General features: G+C 45.6%; 1 protein-coding gene across 2 annotated transcripts in view; it reads right to left on the reverse strand.

Annotated features, from left to right (window-relative positions):
* Positions 1–1,726: 1,726 nt before the first annotated feature.
* The window catches only part of LOC127007417 (neural cell adhesion molecule 2-like), an 85,088-nt gene continuing 68,391 nt past the window's right edge, over positions 1,727–18,423 (reverse strand). Inside the window, exons 8-17 of one of the 2 annotated variants that reach the window (XM_050878412.1) lie at positions 13,488–13,632; positions 12,211–12,341; positions 11,729–11,888; positions 11,100–11,402; positions 9,975–10,090; positions 9,461–9,638; positions 8,734–8,925; positions 5,358–5,461; positions 2,442–2,980; positions 1,727–1,998 (exon numbers count right to left, since the gene is read on the reverse strand). In XM_050878412.1, coding sequence (XP_050734369.1) covers positions 2,486–2,980; positions 5,358–5,461; positions 8,734–8,925; positions 9,461–9,638; positions 9,975–10,090; positions 11,100–11,402; positions 11,729–11,888; positions 12,211–12,341; positions 13,488–13,632 — 1,824 coding nt within the window. In that variant the 3' untranslated portion in view covers positions 1,727–1,998; positions 2,442–2,485. Of the gene's footprint in view, positions 1,999–2,441; positions 2,981–5,357; positions 5,465–8,733; positions 8,926–9,460; positions 9,639–9,974; positions 10,091–11,099; positions 11,403–11,728; positions 11,889–12,210; positions 12,342–13,487; positions 13,633–18,423 lie in introns of both variants that reach the window. The other variant, XM_050878411.1, reaches the window with a different exon arrangement.

The raw sequence follows: 18,423 nt of genomic DNA on the forward strand, positions 1-18,423 counted from the left end.
AACACAAGAACAAAAACGCATACGCACAATACCCAAACACACACACACACACACACACACACACACACACACACACACACACGCACAGGTCAAACACGGCGAGTTTACACATGTGCTTCCCAACGCGCGGAGGCCAATCAACGCACACACGGCGGGCTGAACGACACGCCAATAAAATGGAAACAAACAAAGCGACGCCACACCGAAACAATAACAGGGCCGGCAACAACAACAACAACAACAGCAACAACAACAACAGCAACAACAAGTGCAACAGCAACAACAACAACAATAACAACAACAACAATAGCAACGACAACAACAACAACAACAACAACAACAAGTGCAACAGCAACAACAACAACAACAATAGCAACGACAACAACAACAGCAACAACAACAGCAACAACAACAACAGCAACAACGACAACACCACCACCACCACCAACAACAACAACAACAACAACAGCAACAACAACAACAACAACCAATACAAACCTATACACTAAAACATCAACCTGAATCACTCGTACTAATCAATCACCATCTACAAAAACAACAAAAAACAAAAACAAAAATAACAACAATAATTACGATGGGCAACAGCACGAAAAAAAAAATAACAACAATAATAATAACATGAACAGCAGCCTCAACAAAAAAAAAATAAGGACAAAAAAACGACAAAAACAACAACCCGAATCACTATCATTATTCACCATCTTAAAGAACAGTAACGAAAAATAACAAAACACACACACACACACACACACACACACACACACACACACACACACACACACACACACACACACACACACACACACACACACACACACACACACACACACACACACACACACACACACACACGCACACATTCCTTCCTCCATTTCATCGATTCCAGTCTTCCCTCCAGCCCTTCCCAGCTCTCTCAGTACGCTTCCTCCCTTCCTCTCTTTTCCTCCTAACAGCCTACAGCATCTCATATACGCTACTTGCCACCCATTCTCTCTATTTAACTAACTATCTATCTATCTATCTATCTCAGGCTAGTTCATTCTCCGTCTCTCTTGGCCTTCCCCGTCTCTCCCTGCTTCGTATTAGAGATATAAGGTGGTTTGGGCATCTCCATTTCTCCCTTGCAAGCCTCACGTTATCAGATCAGTGTTACATCTCCATCCTCCTCCTCCTCCTCCTCTCCCTGCTCCCCCATTCCCTTCCTCTCATCTCCTCTCGTCCCTTCCTTCCTTCCTTCCCGCTCCTGGCCATGACGAGTGGAGGAGGTAACAGAATAATCCACTTGAGAGGAGAGGAGAGAAGAGGAAGGGAGGACATAATGGTGGGAGAGAAAGAGAGAGAGAGCGAGAGAGAGAGAGAGAGAGAGAGGGGGGTTGAAGACATTAAGAGCGTGAAAATAAGGTTTGTGAGGAAAATATTATTAAATGTCGTAGCGCTCTCTCTCTCTCTCTCTCTCTCTCTCTCTCTCTCTCTCTCTCTCTCTCTCTCTCTCTCTCTCTGTACCTGTGCATCATTATCATCATCAGCATATGGAGCTACGTGGAAAACATCGGTTATATTGACACCAACAAAGAAAACGGAGAAAAATGGGAGCACTTCGTTAATGAGAACAAGAGAAAAAAGAGAGAGAGAGAGAGAGAGAGAGAGAGAGAGAGAAGCAGTCTCATTTCCTTTTATCCCTCCTCCAGGTTAGCAGACAACCGTAAAAATATATATATGCTTTATTCCAAGACAGCAAGCAATACAGAGCACGCTGACGGGAGAGAGGGCGGGAGGTACTTGAGGAAGGAGGAGGAGGAGGAGGGAGATGGAATGAGGGGGAGGGATTGGAAGGGAGGAGCGGATGGGGAACAGGTACGTATGAGCGGGGAGGGTTGGAGAGGGCGGGAGTGTTCGGGAGGGGAAGGGTAGCAGATGTTTTCTGCAATTTGTCTGCAAACTTGAGGCCCTTTAAGTGACAGAATTCCTCCGTTCGCTCTGTGGGAGAGGCGGAAGAAAGGAAGGAGGAAAGAAAGGAAGGAAGAGTGGTGGGGTTAGTCATCTGGTTAGTTGGTTAGTGAGTTTTTACTTCAACTGACTAATGCGATCAACTACATGACTATCTACAAAGTGCATTTAAGAGCAAAATTAAATTTGTGGGCCATTTTGCAATGCCAATGAGAAATTAAATATGAAGTGAATCATTTTCGTTCGTGCAACGCTGAATATTACTGTTATCACTTACACGAGCCGCTAGGCAACGTTTAATATTACTGTTAGCACCAACATGTAAGGCTACACTAAGCAAATTATTACTGTTAGTACCGACATGTACAACGTTTGTAACGTAGAGCTATGCAAAGCATCATTGCCACCGCCCACAGCATAAGCCGCTGAGTTACGGCAGCAATGAATCAGTACGGCACGAGAAGGACACTTACCGCGGAGGGTGGGTGGGCGGCGGAAGGCGGGCCGCTCAGGCCACTCAGACCACGGTCTCCGCCGCCTGCATGAGCTGGTCCACGGGGCAGTACAGTTCAGCGCGGCCCTCCTCCCGGTACTCGTCGGTTGCCCCGCCTGGGAGTCTGACGGTGCTGTAGTCCTCGGGGGAGGTGACCTCAGTGTGCCTCGGCATTGGGAAGTCCTCGGGAGTCTCGCCTTGCAGCGGACTCCTCTCCATGTAGTCACCCGTGTAGTCCTCCGTGCCGTGGTGCAGCCTCACCCGCGGGAAGTCGTCGGGGCCCAGCCTCGTGTCTAGCCTGCCGCCAGCAAAGTCCATCGCCTCCTCCTGTAGCCTCACCCGTGCGAAGCTGCCTGGGGAGCCCTTCTGCTGGAGCCTCGCATCTTGCAGGCTCTCGAGGGAGTCCTTTTGGTGCATGAGGAGGGCGGCGTCTGAGTCCCTGGAGGCGACTCGTCGATGCCCCTGGCCCTCTGCCGCCCCCCGTACCGCAGGATACACCTCGGCCGACGCCATGGACTTCTGAAGGTACGAGAGGCACGGCAATGAACATCAGGGGTCGGGTAGTCAGAACAGATTGTGTCTGGGTACATTACGTGATTATATCCCTCGAGTCTCAGTCTTGTCATAGTAACACAATACGCCGCCGTAATTAGCTTACTAAGGTAACCTGAGGGCAAAATGCAGTGACGGAGCATGGAAACTACATTTGCGAGGAGATTAAACACTCAGAGAGCATAATTAACTGCGTCACACCGAGCCGCCCGTCGGCATCGAATAGGATAAAATCATGCAAACCATTTTATTTAACTTTACTAAATACTAACCTTAAAACATTAATAGGGGCCAAGTATTAAGCACTTCCTAGGAAACACCATTAAGTAATTGACAAAACAGCAAATTATAAGCTGTTAAAGAGGCAGAGGCGAGGAGAGTTAGGGCAGCATCCCACCCCATGATCAGCGGACGTGTACGGAGAAAGAAGAACAAGAGCCGAGGTGACGGTGACTGAGCCTGATACTGAACTGACCTGGGAATCGTAAACACGTCCGGGGAGCTTCCTATTTCTCTTTTACTTGTGAGGACGATAGATATAGATAGACAGGTAGCGAGAGAGAGAGAGAGAAGGGGAGGGACAAAGACTGAAAACCGTAAAGGAAAATCAAGTCGTAAACGATTTAAAAGGAGAGAAAAAGGCGCAGCAGCAAACAGAGCAGCAAGAGGAGTACCGAACAAACAGGGCCTTGAGGGTCTATACTGTTACAGAGGCAATAAAAGGCTCCATGTCTCTACCTGTCCGCCCTCTCGTCTTCTGTAATCCATCCCGCCTCTCACTCTCGCCTCGCGCTCCCCTCTCTCTTCCTCCCCTCGCTCTCCTGCCCTGTCCTCCAGTATAGTCTTTCTTCTTGGTCTCCCATTCTTACCTTACTTTATTCTACTTCAACACAACTCTTTCCTTTGCTTCCCTCTCTGGCTCGACCTTTCTTTCCTCTCCTGTTCCTTTCATCCACTTTCTTTCTAACCTTTTCTTCCGTTTCTGTCCTGTGCATTTCTTTCCTCTCCTATTCATTTCACCCACTTCCTTTCTGGCATCTATTCCACTTCAACACGACTCTTTCCTTTGCTTCCCTCTCTGGCTCGACCTTTCTTTCCTCTCCTGTTCCTTTCATCCACTTTCTTTCTAACCTTTTCTTCCGTTTCTCTCCTGTGGATTTCTTTCCTCTCCTATTCATTTCACCCACTTCCTTTCTGGCATCTGTTCTACTTCAACACGACTCTTTCCTTTGCTTCCCTCTCTGGCTCGACCTTCCTTTCCTCTCCTGTTCCTTTCATCCACTTTCTTTCTAACCTTTTCTTCCGTTTCTGTCCTGTGCATTTCTTTCCTCTCCTATTCATTTCACCCACTTCCTTTCTGGCATCTAAAGTCCCTTCCCTCACATCGCCTAGTTTTCCTTACACTGTTTCCCCTTTAGGATACTTTTTCTGGGATGCTTTTATACCAGTAGAGGCCTGATAGCTTTAAACTTTCATTATCCTTGATTATAAACAGAGATCGATAATTTTTACAGAGATAGTGACCCGGAGGAACAAAGGAAATATAATCTTTAAACACCTAAGACTTTTACTTCCTGAGCTATGAGTTAAATCTTTTTTTTTTTTTTTAAGTATTTTAGTAAAGTACGAATTCCTTTCTAACACCTGCTCTTTCCCTCATTTCCTTTTTTTAACATCAGAGGACACGGCTCAAGGGCAATAAAAAGAGTTAACAAAAAAGACCCCCTTTCTAACTTCTTTTCTCTCTTCCCAACCCATCCTCTGTCCCCCTATCTCTTCCCATACATCCCAGCCCGTCCTTCCCCTTCACACCAAATATATCGACATCCACTTAACCCTTCCCTTATCTCTTCCCATACATCCCAGCCCGTCCTTCCCCTTCACACCAAATATATCGATATCCACTTAACCCTTCCCTTATCTCTTCCATACATCCCAGCCCGTCCTTCCCTTCACACCAAATATATCGACATCCACTTAACCCTTCCCTTATCTCTTCCCATACATCCCAGCCCGTCCTTCCCCTTCACACCAAATATATCGATATCCACTTAACCCTTCCCTTATCTCTTTCCATACATCCCAGCCCGTCCTTCCCCTTCACACCAAATATATCGACATCCACTTAACCCTTCCCTTATCTCTTCCCATACATCCCAGCCCGTCCTTCCCCTTCACACCAAATATATCGACATCCACTTAACCCTTCCCTTATCTCTTCCCATACATCCCAGCCCGTCCTTCCCCTTCACACCAAATATATCGACATCCACTTAACCCTTCCCTCATCTCTTTCCATACATTTCATCCCATCCTTCCCCTTCAGGACCCCATACGTACTTACCCGCGCCATGCCTTCCGACAGCGTAGCGGCCACAGCCTCGTACACAGGCGTCAGGATGGGCACCTCCGACTTGGCTGCCCCGGCTGAGAGGAGGTCAAACGTGTCTTCTGGAGGTAAGGGAGAAGAGGAGTCGGTGTGGGTTAGGAGACTACTGAGAATATGTGCATGTGCGTGTGTGTGCGTGCGTGTGAGTGTGGGATATCAGCGTTAATTGAGGTTCCAGGCGATGACATTTGAAAGGGAAAATAAGGGAGGAGGAGACAAAGTGCAGGTAATTAGATATTTTGCCTTCATTAGCCGACCACTCCCGGAGACAAAGGAGAAAGTGGTCGTTGCTTCATTGTATTAACCCCGCATCCTCTTCCTTCCCTCTCTCGCGGCGGCCTCCCCTCCCCTCCCCTCCCCTCCCCAACTCTACCCTACGCTACCCTACCCTCACCTCACCTTGTCCGTACTCATTACCGCGCGCCCTCCTCCTCCTCCTCCTCCTGTCATTACGTCTCCCTCGATCTCGTTCGTCAGTCGATCTCTCTCTCTCTCTTGTTCTTGTTTTCGTTCTCGCACTCTCTTTCTCGGTCTCGTTCTCTCTCGCTTTCTTGTTCTTTTGCTTTCGTTCTCGTTCTCGTTCTCTCTCGCTTTCTTGTTCTTTCGCTTTCGTTCTCTCGTTCTCTATCTCACTCATTAATTGTCTTATTTTTACTTTTACTCTCACTTTCATTCTCACTGTCCATATCTCTCTCTCTCTCTCTCTCTCTCTCTCTCTCTCTCTCTCTCTCTCTCTCTCTCTCTCTCTCTCTCTCTCTCTCTCTCTAAGTACCACATCTTCCCGCTCCTTACCATCTTACTCAGTCATTACTTTTTTCCGATATTAAACTGTCTTGTCTCGCCTGATATTTGTATACATTAATCCTGCGCCTTCCTTCCTTCCTTTCTTCCTACCCCTTCTCTCTCTCTCTCTCTCACTCTCTTTGCTCGCGTTCCTCCACTTCATTCATGTGTGTACTCTCTCTCTCTCTAACTCTCTCTTTTTCTCTCCTTCCTGATCCCTTGACACCCCCGTCCATCTCCTCCGTTTCATTTTTCAGCGTGAGAACTGCCTGTCTCCATCCTCGGCTATGCTCTTCCTCCATTTTCTGTTCCTTCTTCCCTTCCCTTTCCTTACTAGTTCTTCCTCCGCCCAGCACACACACACACACACACCCGCAGCTCTTCCCCTTCCTCAGCACACGTGAAGTTTTCCGCGGCAAGCTTCGTTCGACCTTTCTCTCACACTCCCTCAGGTGAACAATTCTTTTTTTTTAGAGAAGAGTGGGAGTTGGATATCACCTTTTACTGAAATCAAAATATCGAATACCCGCATGTCTGTCTTTCTGTCTCTGTTTCTCTCTCTCACTCTGGATCTCTCTCTCGGAATAAATATTTTCCTGGTTGCAACACCTTTCACATTTTGCTGTCTCCTCGTAAGTCATTATAATTTCTCCTCTCCGTCATCCTACGAGTGTATATGTTACTACCTCCTCTATTCCCCGCGTAATACATAAATTGGGATTCTATTACACCAATTCCGCACCGTAAACTTTCCGCACTTAACCGTATTTTTCAACTTTTACGCACTTCTATCAAATTAGCTCAGTTCCCCCTTGTACATGCCAGAGCGTTTTTGGCAGTTTTCTCCTCTCTCTCTTCTCTTCATTCTCCTTCTCTTTTTCTTTTTCTTACACTTCATATGGTTTTTTTTAAGTGTTCTTCGTCTCTTGAACATTTTCCTTAATCTCTTCCTACTCATTTTTACTGTTTTTTTTCTTTTTTTATTTATTTATTTATTTATTTATTTTTTTACTCCTCGTCCAATCCCTAACCCCATTTTTCCATTTCTTTCAGCTTTCTTTATACTTTTGAATGTTATTTTTTTCTCTTGAACACTTTCTTTAATCTCTTCCGACTCAATTTTACGGTTCCAACTTGTCATTCAATTCCCTAACCCCATTTTTTTCCTTTCTTTCAGCTTTTTTTTTTTTTTTTTTTTTACTTTTCGTCCTGTTTTTTCATACTCGTCCTGTTCTCCTCTAACCCCATTTTTTTCCCGTTCAGCTTTTTTTCATACTTTTTGTCTTGTTTTTTTTTTTCATACTCGTCCTGTATTCCTCTAGCCCCATATTTTCCCTTTCTTTCAGTTTTTTTTTATATTTCGTCTTTTTTTTTCCTTACTCGTCCAGTTCTCCTTCCTCATCCGCCTTTGTCAGTGTTTCTCCTCCTGCTTCTCCTCCTCCTTCTCCTCAACACCTTACTTCCACATTGTCCTTTCTCACGCCTGGATCACACACTCTCGTCGATCATTTTCCTTCCTTAAGCACTCCATATCTCCCTAGACTGCCCTCCACATTTCCTTCCTTGCTCCTACACCCACCTACACACCCCTACACACACACCTGGCGCCTCGTACACCGTTCCACCCCATTAAATCATTCCTTCCTTGGTCTTCCTCTCGTAAGGTATTTTCTTTATCTTTCAGGAATTGTGTTTGAACCCCTCAACTTTTTTATGACTATCCAGTTTTGTTTCTGTTTTGTCTATCTTTTCCATTATTTTTTGTGGATTACAGTATGCATATTTTATCTATCTTCTATTCAATTTTCTGTTTCTTTTCATCAGTTTTGTCCCCATTCGCTTTAAAATTAAACTCGGTGTCGTTCCTTTCCTTTCCGTCCTCTCACCTTCAACAACTTCGTAATGAATAGTGACGGATGAGACATATATTATACCTTACCACTCCTCCAAAGCCTCTTCGTCAAGTTAAGTTTCCTCTCTCTCTCACTCTCTCTCTCTCTCTCTCTCTCTCTGTCTGAATTCACCCACGCATCGCAACACTTCCCAGCCACACCCTCGCAGCACTTCGGTTTGTCAAGTCTAGTTTACCTTCAGCGTTGACAGGCATGAGCATTCCTCGTCTCCATCACTCCCTACTCATTGATCCCTTTCCCGCAGCAATTTCCAATATCTCATTCCCAACATTCCACCACAGCCACGCTCCATACCTCAATGCTTCACCCATAGTATTCATGAATTAGCTTATCCCTCAACTCTAAACACCACACAACATATATCTTTCCAAGTCTCCAGGTTCTGGCGCAAGATGGAACCAGAGTCGTATTCTCAACATGTCATTCAAGGTTATGTTGATGCATTCCGAGTCGCTTTCAATATGTTTTCAATTCTCAGGGAAAAGGAAAAAAGGTATACAGATGACTAGATAGATGGAAAATAGATAGATGCATGAATAGATACAGCTAATAATATACAGACTTTTTCATTGTTGTCTAATTCATCTAAACGCCCTCGTCCCTCCCTTGCGCCCCTCCACCGCCCCAACACTCACCCACAGCGGTCGGCACCACGTCCGGATTAATCTCGTCAGAAGGAACCTTGATTTCATGTTTTTTCCTCTCGCCCACCGCCACCGTCCTCCGCCGCCGCAGGTGCCGGACCCAAGCCCCCGCCACCACCACCAGCAGGAGCAGCAGCAGGCCGCCCAGCACCTTCCCAACCGAGGTCCCGCCGTCCCTGGAGTCTGCCCGAAACGAGAGAAGGAGAAAGAAATTTTAAAACGCTGTCTAGTCTCAGATTTTTTTGTCAGAACTGGGGCCACACGAATGTTGTAAAATGTGTCAGCTCCATTTTCTTGTTTGTGGAAATCTTATACGCATTTAAAACTGTAGTCTTGCGTTGATTTCTTTGGTGTGTGTGTGTGGGTGTGGGTGTGTGGGTGGGTGTGTGTGTGTGTGTGTGTGTGTGTGTGTGTGTGTGTGTGTGTGTGTGTGTGTGTGTGTGTGTGTGTGTGTGTGTGTGTGTTATGAGCCGCCACGGAGGGGTTCAGGAGAGTTCAGCCTCCAGGTACATGAACACGAGAGAGTATCGGTTGTGTCCTCTTAACATGCAAGGAAGAAGCAAAGTCCTGGTTACGAGATATTTACAAAAAACAAGATCATTGACCCTCAAAACACCTGAAGGTGAAATGTAATGTACCTCACCTTCCCGGATTACAAGAAAAAGTCCTAATAGTGCAAGAGTACACCTGTGAAAAAACTAAAGATAAAGTGGCTCACCTTTCGGGGTCATGGACCTGGAGGTGTAGGCGGACACAACGACGGGCTGCGAGGTGACGGGGCCGTGGGTCACGTACACCTTGATCTGGTAGCTGGTGCCCGCGTCCAGGCTGCTCACGTTGAAGTTAGGGCGAAGGGACGTGACGTTGGCGAAGAGCGTCCTGTTCTCGAAGTACACCTGGAGGAGGCAAAGGGAGGGGGGCACACTTGAATTTATGGCGCAGAGGTGGTCAGAAGATCATCAGGTTCATGTGTCTGATATAATCATTGCCCGGAAAACGTTGTGCAATGTCCGTTTTAAATTTCTTAACTATATAGACATTGTTGAAAAATATGAATCTCTTTTTCAGGAGAGGCAAAGTTCCGGACAGTAAACAACACTGAACACCGCGCTTTAAGCATATACAACAATGCAGCGACCGTCCGCACAACTTTCGTCTAGAGGGAGAAAAGAGCTCGCGCACACACACACACACACACACACACACACACACACACACACACACACACACACCTCAGCCCTGTAGACGGTGGTGCCGGCAGCGTCCACGTCGGGGCGCTGGCAGGTGAGGCTGAGGGAGGAGGCGGTGATGTTGGCCAGGCGGCACGAGGATAGAGGCAGCGGCGTCTCTGGAAAAACAAAGTCCCGGTGAGCCCCAAGCCGCCCACAACAATACCGTTCTTGCATCGTCACTCACATCTTAAGACGTTTTTGTTGATATGATCTGATCCATGTAAATAAAACCTGTACTTCATATTTTCATGATTTTGTTTTGCTTCCACATTTACGATGATTCTTTCAATATATCTGAAGAACATAATACCTCGGTAAGCACAGAACTAGGAGTGATCGCTCCACGCGCAGCCTCCCCAAAAATAAAGGAGGAACGCCTAGCGCTGGCCACAACCCTCGCCAATTAGTGATTGTTACAGGACCAAAAAGGGAAAAAACCCTCGCCACAATGAAGCGCGGGCCGAGCGTTCGATCCGTCAGATTAATCATCGATAAAATGAATTACTTGCCCGCCCGTCGCCTCTCCCCGGACGCCTCGGGAAAAATTATAAAAATTAGATTCACAATTTTTGTTATTAAATTCCCACCAACCGTATGGCTTAATTTTGGTGAAACATCGGGAAAATAAAGTTGCAAATAAAGGCAGGACAAGCCTGTGCAATTTGGCAGCGCGTCGCTGAGCAATGAGCCGCCACGCTCAGGCCCGGGCGGCTTGCGTGCAAGGTCCGCAACGCTCAGTTTTCCCTGTTCCAGAAACGAGTGAAACAAACAGAAGCACAAGCAGGAAGATCACGAGAGTTTGTTACTGTAATTGGTGCGGAGAGGCGGAGAGGCTGGTGTGCCTTGCTGCGGGCCGGCCCGCGGCTGTGCAAGGCGCGAGGAGGCGGAAGACTGTGAACTCATGTCTGACATGATACAAGCAGTCCTTCAGGAAATGAATATTTCTTTTGATAACGTTAGTAACTTTATTTTTCTTCATGGATATGCAATTAAGATAAGACTTGGAAGTGCAAGGAGTATAGATGACATTTCGGCAAAGACGTTAGACATTCCTTGAGTCAATAAGCACGACTAGAGACAAATAAGTGCATCGCAGTGATAATGAATGAATCTGTTTTTACTCACGGGCGACCTTGACGGAGAAGCCGCAGGGAGTTTTCTGCTTGCCCATTTCGTTGACCGCCCAGCAGGTCAGTGTTCGGTCCTCCCGGCTCTGCGTCGGCTCCACCGTCAGCTGCGCCCACACCTTCGGCTCCTCCTCCTCTTCGTCCTCTTCGCCAGTAATCACGGTGCTCAGGACGTCGTTGCTGCTGTTCCACTGCCACTGGATGGCCTTGACGGGCGGGTACGAGGACACGGAGCACGTCACGTTGATGGGCTTGTCGTAGATGAAGTAGGTGGTGGGGGACGTCTGGCACACCGGCTTGTCTAGCGGAGGGAGGACACGGGACACGTCAAAACAGAACTCGTCTCCAATCAGGCACTTGCTAAGGTGTAATTCCAAAAGACATACAAGACTGCACGATGTTCATTTCCTAAACCTCGAATTTTTGCATATCATAAATTCATATAATCTCTGGCAGATGAAAAAAAAAACAGGAGGAAAATGTATTATCCACAACCGTGACCACAAATACAAGAAGAAAATAAAAAGTAACACTCATCCTTGAATAACAAACGAGTGAGTACGAGCATGCAGGAACCCCGCCACAAATCATCGCGACCCCGAGACCCCGAAAAAGGCCGCCACTCACACTTGATCCTGAGGGTGACGGGGTTGCTGGTGGCGGAGCTGAGAGTGTTGGTGGCGGAGCACGTGTAGCGCCCCACCTGCCGCCGCCCCACGCCCTGCAGCACCAGCGAGTCCGCCGAGAGGATGACGCCGCCACTGACGTTCTGCACCAACTGGACGCCCTTGGGAAGACACGGCGGAGGTCAGCCAGCTACTAAGCTCCGTAAAAACATCAAATGCAAAACACATGGAAAAAAAAAAACACTCCTCCAGCAGATATATAAAAAAAAATCGGACGCAAACTCACCGAAAACGTTACACTTCTACATCAAAGCCACGATGAAAGAAAAAAAAAGTGTATAAACCAAACGCAATAGAGAAAAAAAGAAGATCTAACCGTTTTGAAATGCAAATGAGCGTAAACGTAAATGATTAGAAAATTCCCTTTTATCAGCAGTCCGGAAACGGGGCGGGATCGGTTGTGTAAATAATCTTGATCCTTACCTTGTGATACCAGGTGATGGAGGAGGCGGGCGGGTTGGCGGCCACGGAGCAGGTGAAGTACACGTCGTCGCCCTCCTTCAGCAGCTCCGGCTTGAGAGAGCGACCCAGCGAGGCTTTCACCGTGGGGGGATCTGCGGGGCGGGGCAAAGGGGGGAGGGATTAAGGGAGAGCGATGAGAAGAAGCGAACGGGGGAAGAAAGAGAATTAAGGAAGATAGAAAGAAGCAATACGATGAGGAAAATCGCATGGAAAAGGAGCAGACGGGAAAAAAGAGGATAAAGAAAGATAGAAGAAGCCAATACACAGAAGAAAACTGAATGAAAAATATAAATATGACCAAACCAAAATCATATCGTATTCAGATTTTTGTATTTGATGACACACACACACACACACACGACGATCCCCATCCCCCCCCCACACACACACAGGACGACCCCTACCCACCCCTCCCTCCCCAACATGTGCATCCAATATAAAAAACATCAAAACTGGAGGTGTTCACGTAACCCGCCACACTGTTCCCCTTTGCAACACGACCATTCAATCCCCTTCACCCCGCCTTCCACACTCCCCGTCCGTCCCTCCCTCCTCCCCGTCCCCCCCTGTCCTCTCCTCCTTCCCTTCCTCCCTCCACCACAACCATTGATAAGAGAGGTAGACGGGTAGAGGGGAAGAGAAGTAAAGGAGAGGTAGCAGGGAGAAATGACGGGAGGAATGGAGAATGGGATGAATGGAGGGAGAAAGAGAAGCAGGAAGAGAGACAGAAAGGAAGAGTAAGTGTAATGAAGAAATAGGCAGGAATAAACGAAGGAGATAAGGCAGGAAAAGAGAAACGAAGACAGTGAGGCAGAAATGGGTGGATAGGAAGAGGAAAGGAAGCGGGGAGGGAGAAAGAAAAGGAGGAAGGGAGAGAGGAACCAAAACAGAGAGGATAAGAACAAAGAATGAAAGAAAAAAAGAGGGAGGGAGGAATGGATGGATATATAGATAGATGAAAGGAAGGAGAGAGAAAGGATGGCGGAGAGGAGGAGGCGGAGGTATATAGAGACGGAACCAGAGAGAAAGAGGACAAAAGAACAGCAGAAAGAAGCTTTGGCGAACAATATAGAGATAGAGATGAATGGAAAGGACAGTGAGGAAAGGAGAAGGATACAATAAAGGAGTAAGCCAATCAGAAAGAGTGGAAAAAAGGAACGAAGAAAAAGCCAGACATGAAGAAAGAGAAGCAAAGAGGGAGGACAGGAGGCAAAGTGGAGGTGGTGCTTGCTACTCACACTGAACGACCAGCGTGGTGGAGTTGTGCAGCGGCGCGTCGGGGGCGGCGGGGTTGGTGGCGGAGCAGGTGACGGTGGTGTTGTGGTCCTCGCGGGTCAGGTTGGTGATGAGCGTCGAGCTGGTCATCTTGCCGTACACCAGGTTCTGAGGGACACGAAAAGGAGGGGGTGGAGGTGAGGGCTAACAGGGGAGACGTGAGTGAGGTTCTGAAAGATATGCGATAGAGTGGAAGTGTTTATAGAATGAGGCAATGGGATACAGGTAGGAATATGTGGATGTGAGTGCTTAAAGGGGAGACATGAGTGAGGTTCTGAAAATCATGCGACAGAGTGGAAGTGTTTATAGAATGGCGGAATGGGACACATTAAGGAAGGCGTGAATGTGAGTGCTTAAAGGAGAGACACGAGTGAGGTTCTGAAAGATATACGACAGAGTGCAAGTGTTTATAGAATGGCGGAATGGGACACATGAAGGAAGGCGTGAATGTGAGTGTTTAAAGGGAATATATGAGTGAGGTTCTGGTGGATATGAGACTGGAATAGTGTGGTTTGTAGAATGACGAGAGGTTCTAGAGAGCGATGTGTAGCAGAAGAGGGTAGATGATAATGTTTTCAAATAAGTCGTGAAGAATGCTCTGTAGAGAAACACACATATTTTTTTAACAACAAAGGAGACAGCTCAAGGGCACAAAAAAAGGAAACAATAATAAATAAAAACCCCGCTACACGCTGCTCCTACAAAAAAAAAATCAAAAGAGGTGGCCGAAAGAGAGGTCAATTTCGGGAGGTGAGGTGTCCTGATACATACATACAAGGGGTAGATATGATTATTGTCTCAAAGGAAGGCGTTAGTGAGATTTACAGAGGAAATTAAAGAAAAAACAGAAGAGTCAGTTTTCATCGAAGTTAATTAGTTTGAGATGTTCACCTAAGGAAGCTCTGACGTATAGAATGCACCGTTGCCAGATTGTTGTACTCAGAGCATAGTATTTACCTGTTTCTGACGCCTGACTATTGCCAAGAAACATCAGAATCTAACTCTTTTAACGATATCTATAAATTAGTTTCGTTAGTGGAGCCCAGAAGACAGTTTGGGGGTATGAAGTCGGGAAATATGATCGGCTGAATACGACAATCTAGCAACGTTGATAGAAGGTGACTACATATCAATCCATTGGTGAGATATTTGGTACCATAGAGAGAAAGGTAAATAAGTGGACGAGGAGGAGAAGGTAGAGGAAGAAGACGGAGAAAGAAGGAAGAGAAACAGAGGGAGAATTATAACCATACTCCTTCGATCAGATAAACAAAAAGACCTTCCCTCCCTTCCTCCCTCCCTCCCTCTCTCATTCCCCCTCCTAACAACAACAAAAAAAGGGCTGATGGCAAAAAAAAAAAAAATCCCCCTCCATTCATGCATCACACTCCCTTCTTCAATCTCTCTCCCCCACACCTCTGTCATCCTCCTCCTTCATCTGCCTTCCTCCGTTACACCTTCTCATTTATCTTCGTTACACTTCCTCTTCTTCACTCTCCCTCCTTTGATGTCCTTCTCTCCTTCCTTCCTCCTTCCCTCAAACCTCCCTCCTGTTTCCTACCTCAAACATCCTTCTTATTCATCCCTTTCTTTCTTCTCTTCTTTACTTCCTTTCTTTGATCCCCTCTCTTCATCCTCTATCTCATTATTCCCTCTTTTCTTCCTCCTTTCTTATCGCTTATCAGTTAACAGATCACTCTTTTTTTTCCTCTTTCGCCCGGCTTTTATCTTCCTCACGGCACATATTCTCCTCTTCCCTCCTTTCTCGTTTCTCATTCTCTCCCTCTTCCATCACTTGCTTTAGACTTAACATACCTTACACTTCTTTTTCACCTTCAACCTTCATTTTCCTTTCTCGTTTTTCATTCACTACCTCCTCCCTTCTGTCTTTGCTTTTTTTTTTATTACGTCGAAGGTTACGTTGAAGGTTGATGTGTGGTCGTCAGGACAGCATGTGGGTAGTCTTTGGCCACTCGGCAAATTTTACCTTACACTTCATTTGACTTCATTTTCATCGTCCCCCCTCTCTCTCTCTCTCTCTCTCTCTCTCTCTCTCTCTCTCTCTCTCTCTCTCTCATCGCCTTCCTTGTTTTTCCTCTTCCCTTTCCACATCCTTTCCTTACACCAATTTTGCCTTTGCTTTTCTCTTCCTTTCCTTCTCTCATATATCCAATTCTCTCCATTTCTCTTTCCAAACACTCACCTCCCTTAACCACTACCACCTCAACCACAACAACCACAACCACCACCAGTAACACCCCTTCTTGCACCGGTGGTAGGTTAGGTGGAGGCAGACGCGGGTGGTAATACTTTAACACCAACAACAACAGCAACAAAATTAATGTATAAACCTCAACTGTCCCCTCGCATGACCTCGCTCTTTCGCTCTCTCGCCATGCATCACAGAAAGAAACCAAAAACAAAACACAAAAAAACATGTCGCGTAAAAAGGAGGGGACAGGAAATTATGAAAAAAACACGAAAAATAATCTTCCACCACCGCGATGTGAATTCATAAAACACGCACCGGTCCCGAAACGCCGCGGCCCGGACACAATGAATACGAATTACACGCATTCTATAGACACAGTTAAAAAAAAGCGAGGATATTACACGGTTTTACGCGGCACGGACACCCGCTGACATTACCACACACCCACACACACACACACACACATACACACACACACATACACACACACACATGGGTGGAAGTGCAAGTAAGAGGAAGAACAAGTGAAAAAGGAAAGAGAGAGAGAGAGAGAGAGAGAGAGAATTACTATAAACGTTAAAGGTCGATATAAGGTATGAAAAGGAGAAGAGAGAGGAGAAGGAGAAGGAGAAGGAAGAGAAGGAGGAGGAGGAATAGAGGCTCGGCAAAGGAGGGAGGGAAGATAAATATGATAATAACGATACTGATGATGATGTTGATGGGGTACTGACAGTGATAGGCGCAACATCAGCAAAGGTAAAAACAAATGCCAACCGCGAAAGGAATGACGCTCAAAAAAGGAGATAAAAAAAATCGTCCCGGATAATGTTGTGTCGGCAAGAAAAGAAGTAAAAATAAAAACTATAATTGGTTGTAAAAAAAAAAATATTAATAGCGTGTGGAGAACCAGCTGACTCGACATAATTTTGTTTTTTCCCCCTCATAATCAGAACAACAGTCATTTATTACACTTGCAAACTAATTACTGGGTGGCGCGAGAACAAAAATTAGGACAAACAGCAATGGAAGCAACAGCGGCTCCCACGACTGATATTACCCATGTTACTTCCGCTACTGCGACTATTATTACTACGACCACTACTACTGCTACTATTGCTACTACTACTACTAATACTATGACCACTACTACTGCTACTATTGCTACTACTACTACTACTACTATGACCACTACTACTGCTACTATTGCTACTATTGCTACTACTATTGCTGCTACTACTGCTACTATTGCTACTATTACTACTACTATTGCTGCTACTACTGCTACTATTGCTACTATTACTACTACTATTGCTGCTGCTACCACTACAATTACTGCTGTTGCTGCTACGACTACTGCTACCACGACTACGGTTACGACTACTACAACTGCAATTATTTTTTTCTATTACTACTACGACACAAAAAACAGTTGAAAATATTACTACTATCATCACTACCACTACTATTGCAACTATTACTTCTACAACTATTACTACTTCTACTTCTACTACTACTACTACTTACTACTACTACTACTAATAATAATAATAATACTAATACTAATAATAATAATAATAATAATAATAATAATAATAATAATAATAATAATAATAATAACAATAATAATAATAATAATGATATAAATGTTAATGATAATGCAACCACTAATACTCCTACTAATATTTTTTCTTCTACTCTTCTAACTACTACTGTTTCTGTTGCTCCTGTTACTACTAGGAAGAGGAAAACACAAACACCCTTAAAAACACCACCTCTCCTGCACACTTTCACACATGTAACAAAACTAATAAAATCAATTTGGTTATTCTATTTTTGCAGCATTTTTTTCTTTCTCTCCCTGGCATTCTATTTTCTTCGTATGGCAGAGCGTGTGTGTGTGTATGTGTGTGTGTGTGTGTGTTTTGGCGGGTGTTATTTTCTCTCCTCAACTCCTGGCGTTTCTCCTTTAACGGATAAAAAAAATAGAAGTAAAGAATCGGACCTTCTATCGACATGGCAACTAGTGAGGAGGAAACTCGTGCCGTGTGCATCCAGGTGGCGGCAGACTTTACCGACTCAAGTCATTTTGGAGTCCCTTCCTGGAAACGCTACTCCCTTAAGCCGCTCAGACCTCACACAAAAAGGAAGAGTATTAAGAGGCCTTCCTTCCTTCCTACCTTCCTTCCCCTTCATTATTTAACTACTTCATGCTCCAAGGCGCAATTATTTAAACCTCCTTATGGTCCTGCTCTGTCTTTCTGTCTGTCTGTATGTGTGTGTGTGTCTGTCTCTTTATCAGTTCATTTCTGTCTCTGTACCTATGTTTCTTTCTCTGTCTGTCTGTCTGTCTTTCTCTTCCTTTATCTCTCTCTCTCTCTCTCTCTCTCTCTCTCTCTCTCTCTCTCTCTCTCTCTCTCTCTCTCTCTCTCTCTCTCTCTCTCTCTCTCTCTCTCTCTCTCTCTCTCTCTCTCTCTCTCTCCATTAAGCTGCCCATAAGAGTTGGAAAGCCGCGTCTTTTTCAATCTCTTTCCGCAGGTGTCTCTCTTTTTTTTTTTTACTGTTTTTTTTTCCACGTCACGCAAATGGAAGTAAAAAAGAAAAGGAAAGGAAAAGCCCAGCAAAGAAAGATTCGACGTCCGTGTTAAGATTTTTTTTATTTGTTAGCGCATGATTTTTTCCCCTCCCTC

The sequence above is a fragment of the Eriocheir sinensis genome, chromosome 35, assembly GCF_024679095.1.
Source record: "Eriocheir sinensis breed Jianghai 21 chromosome 35, ASM2467909v1, whole genome shotgun sequence".
Lineage (NCBI taxonomy): Eukaryota > Metazoa > Arthropoda > Malacostraca > Decapoda > Varunidae > Eriocheir > Eriocheir sinensis.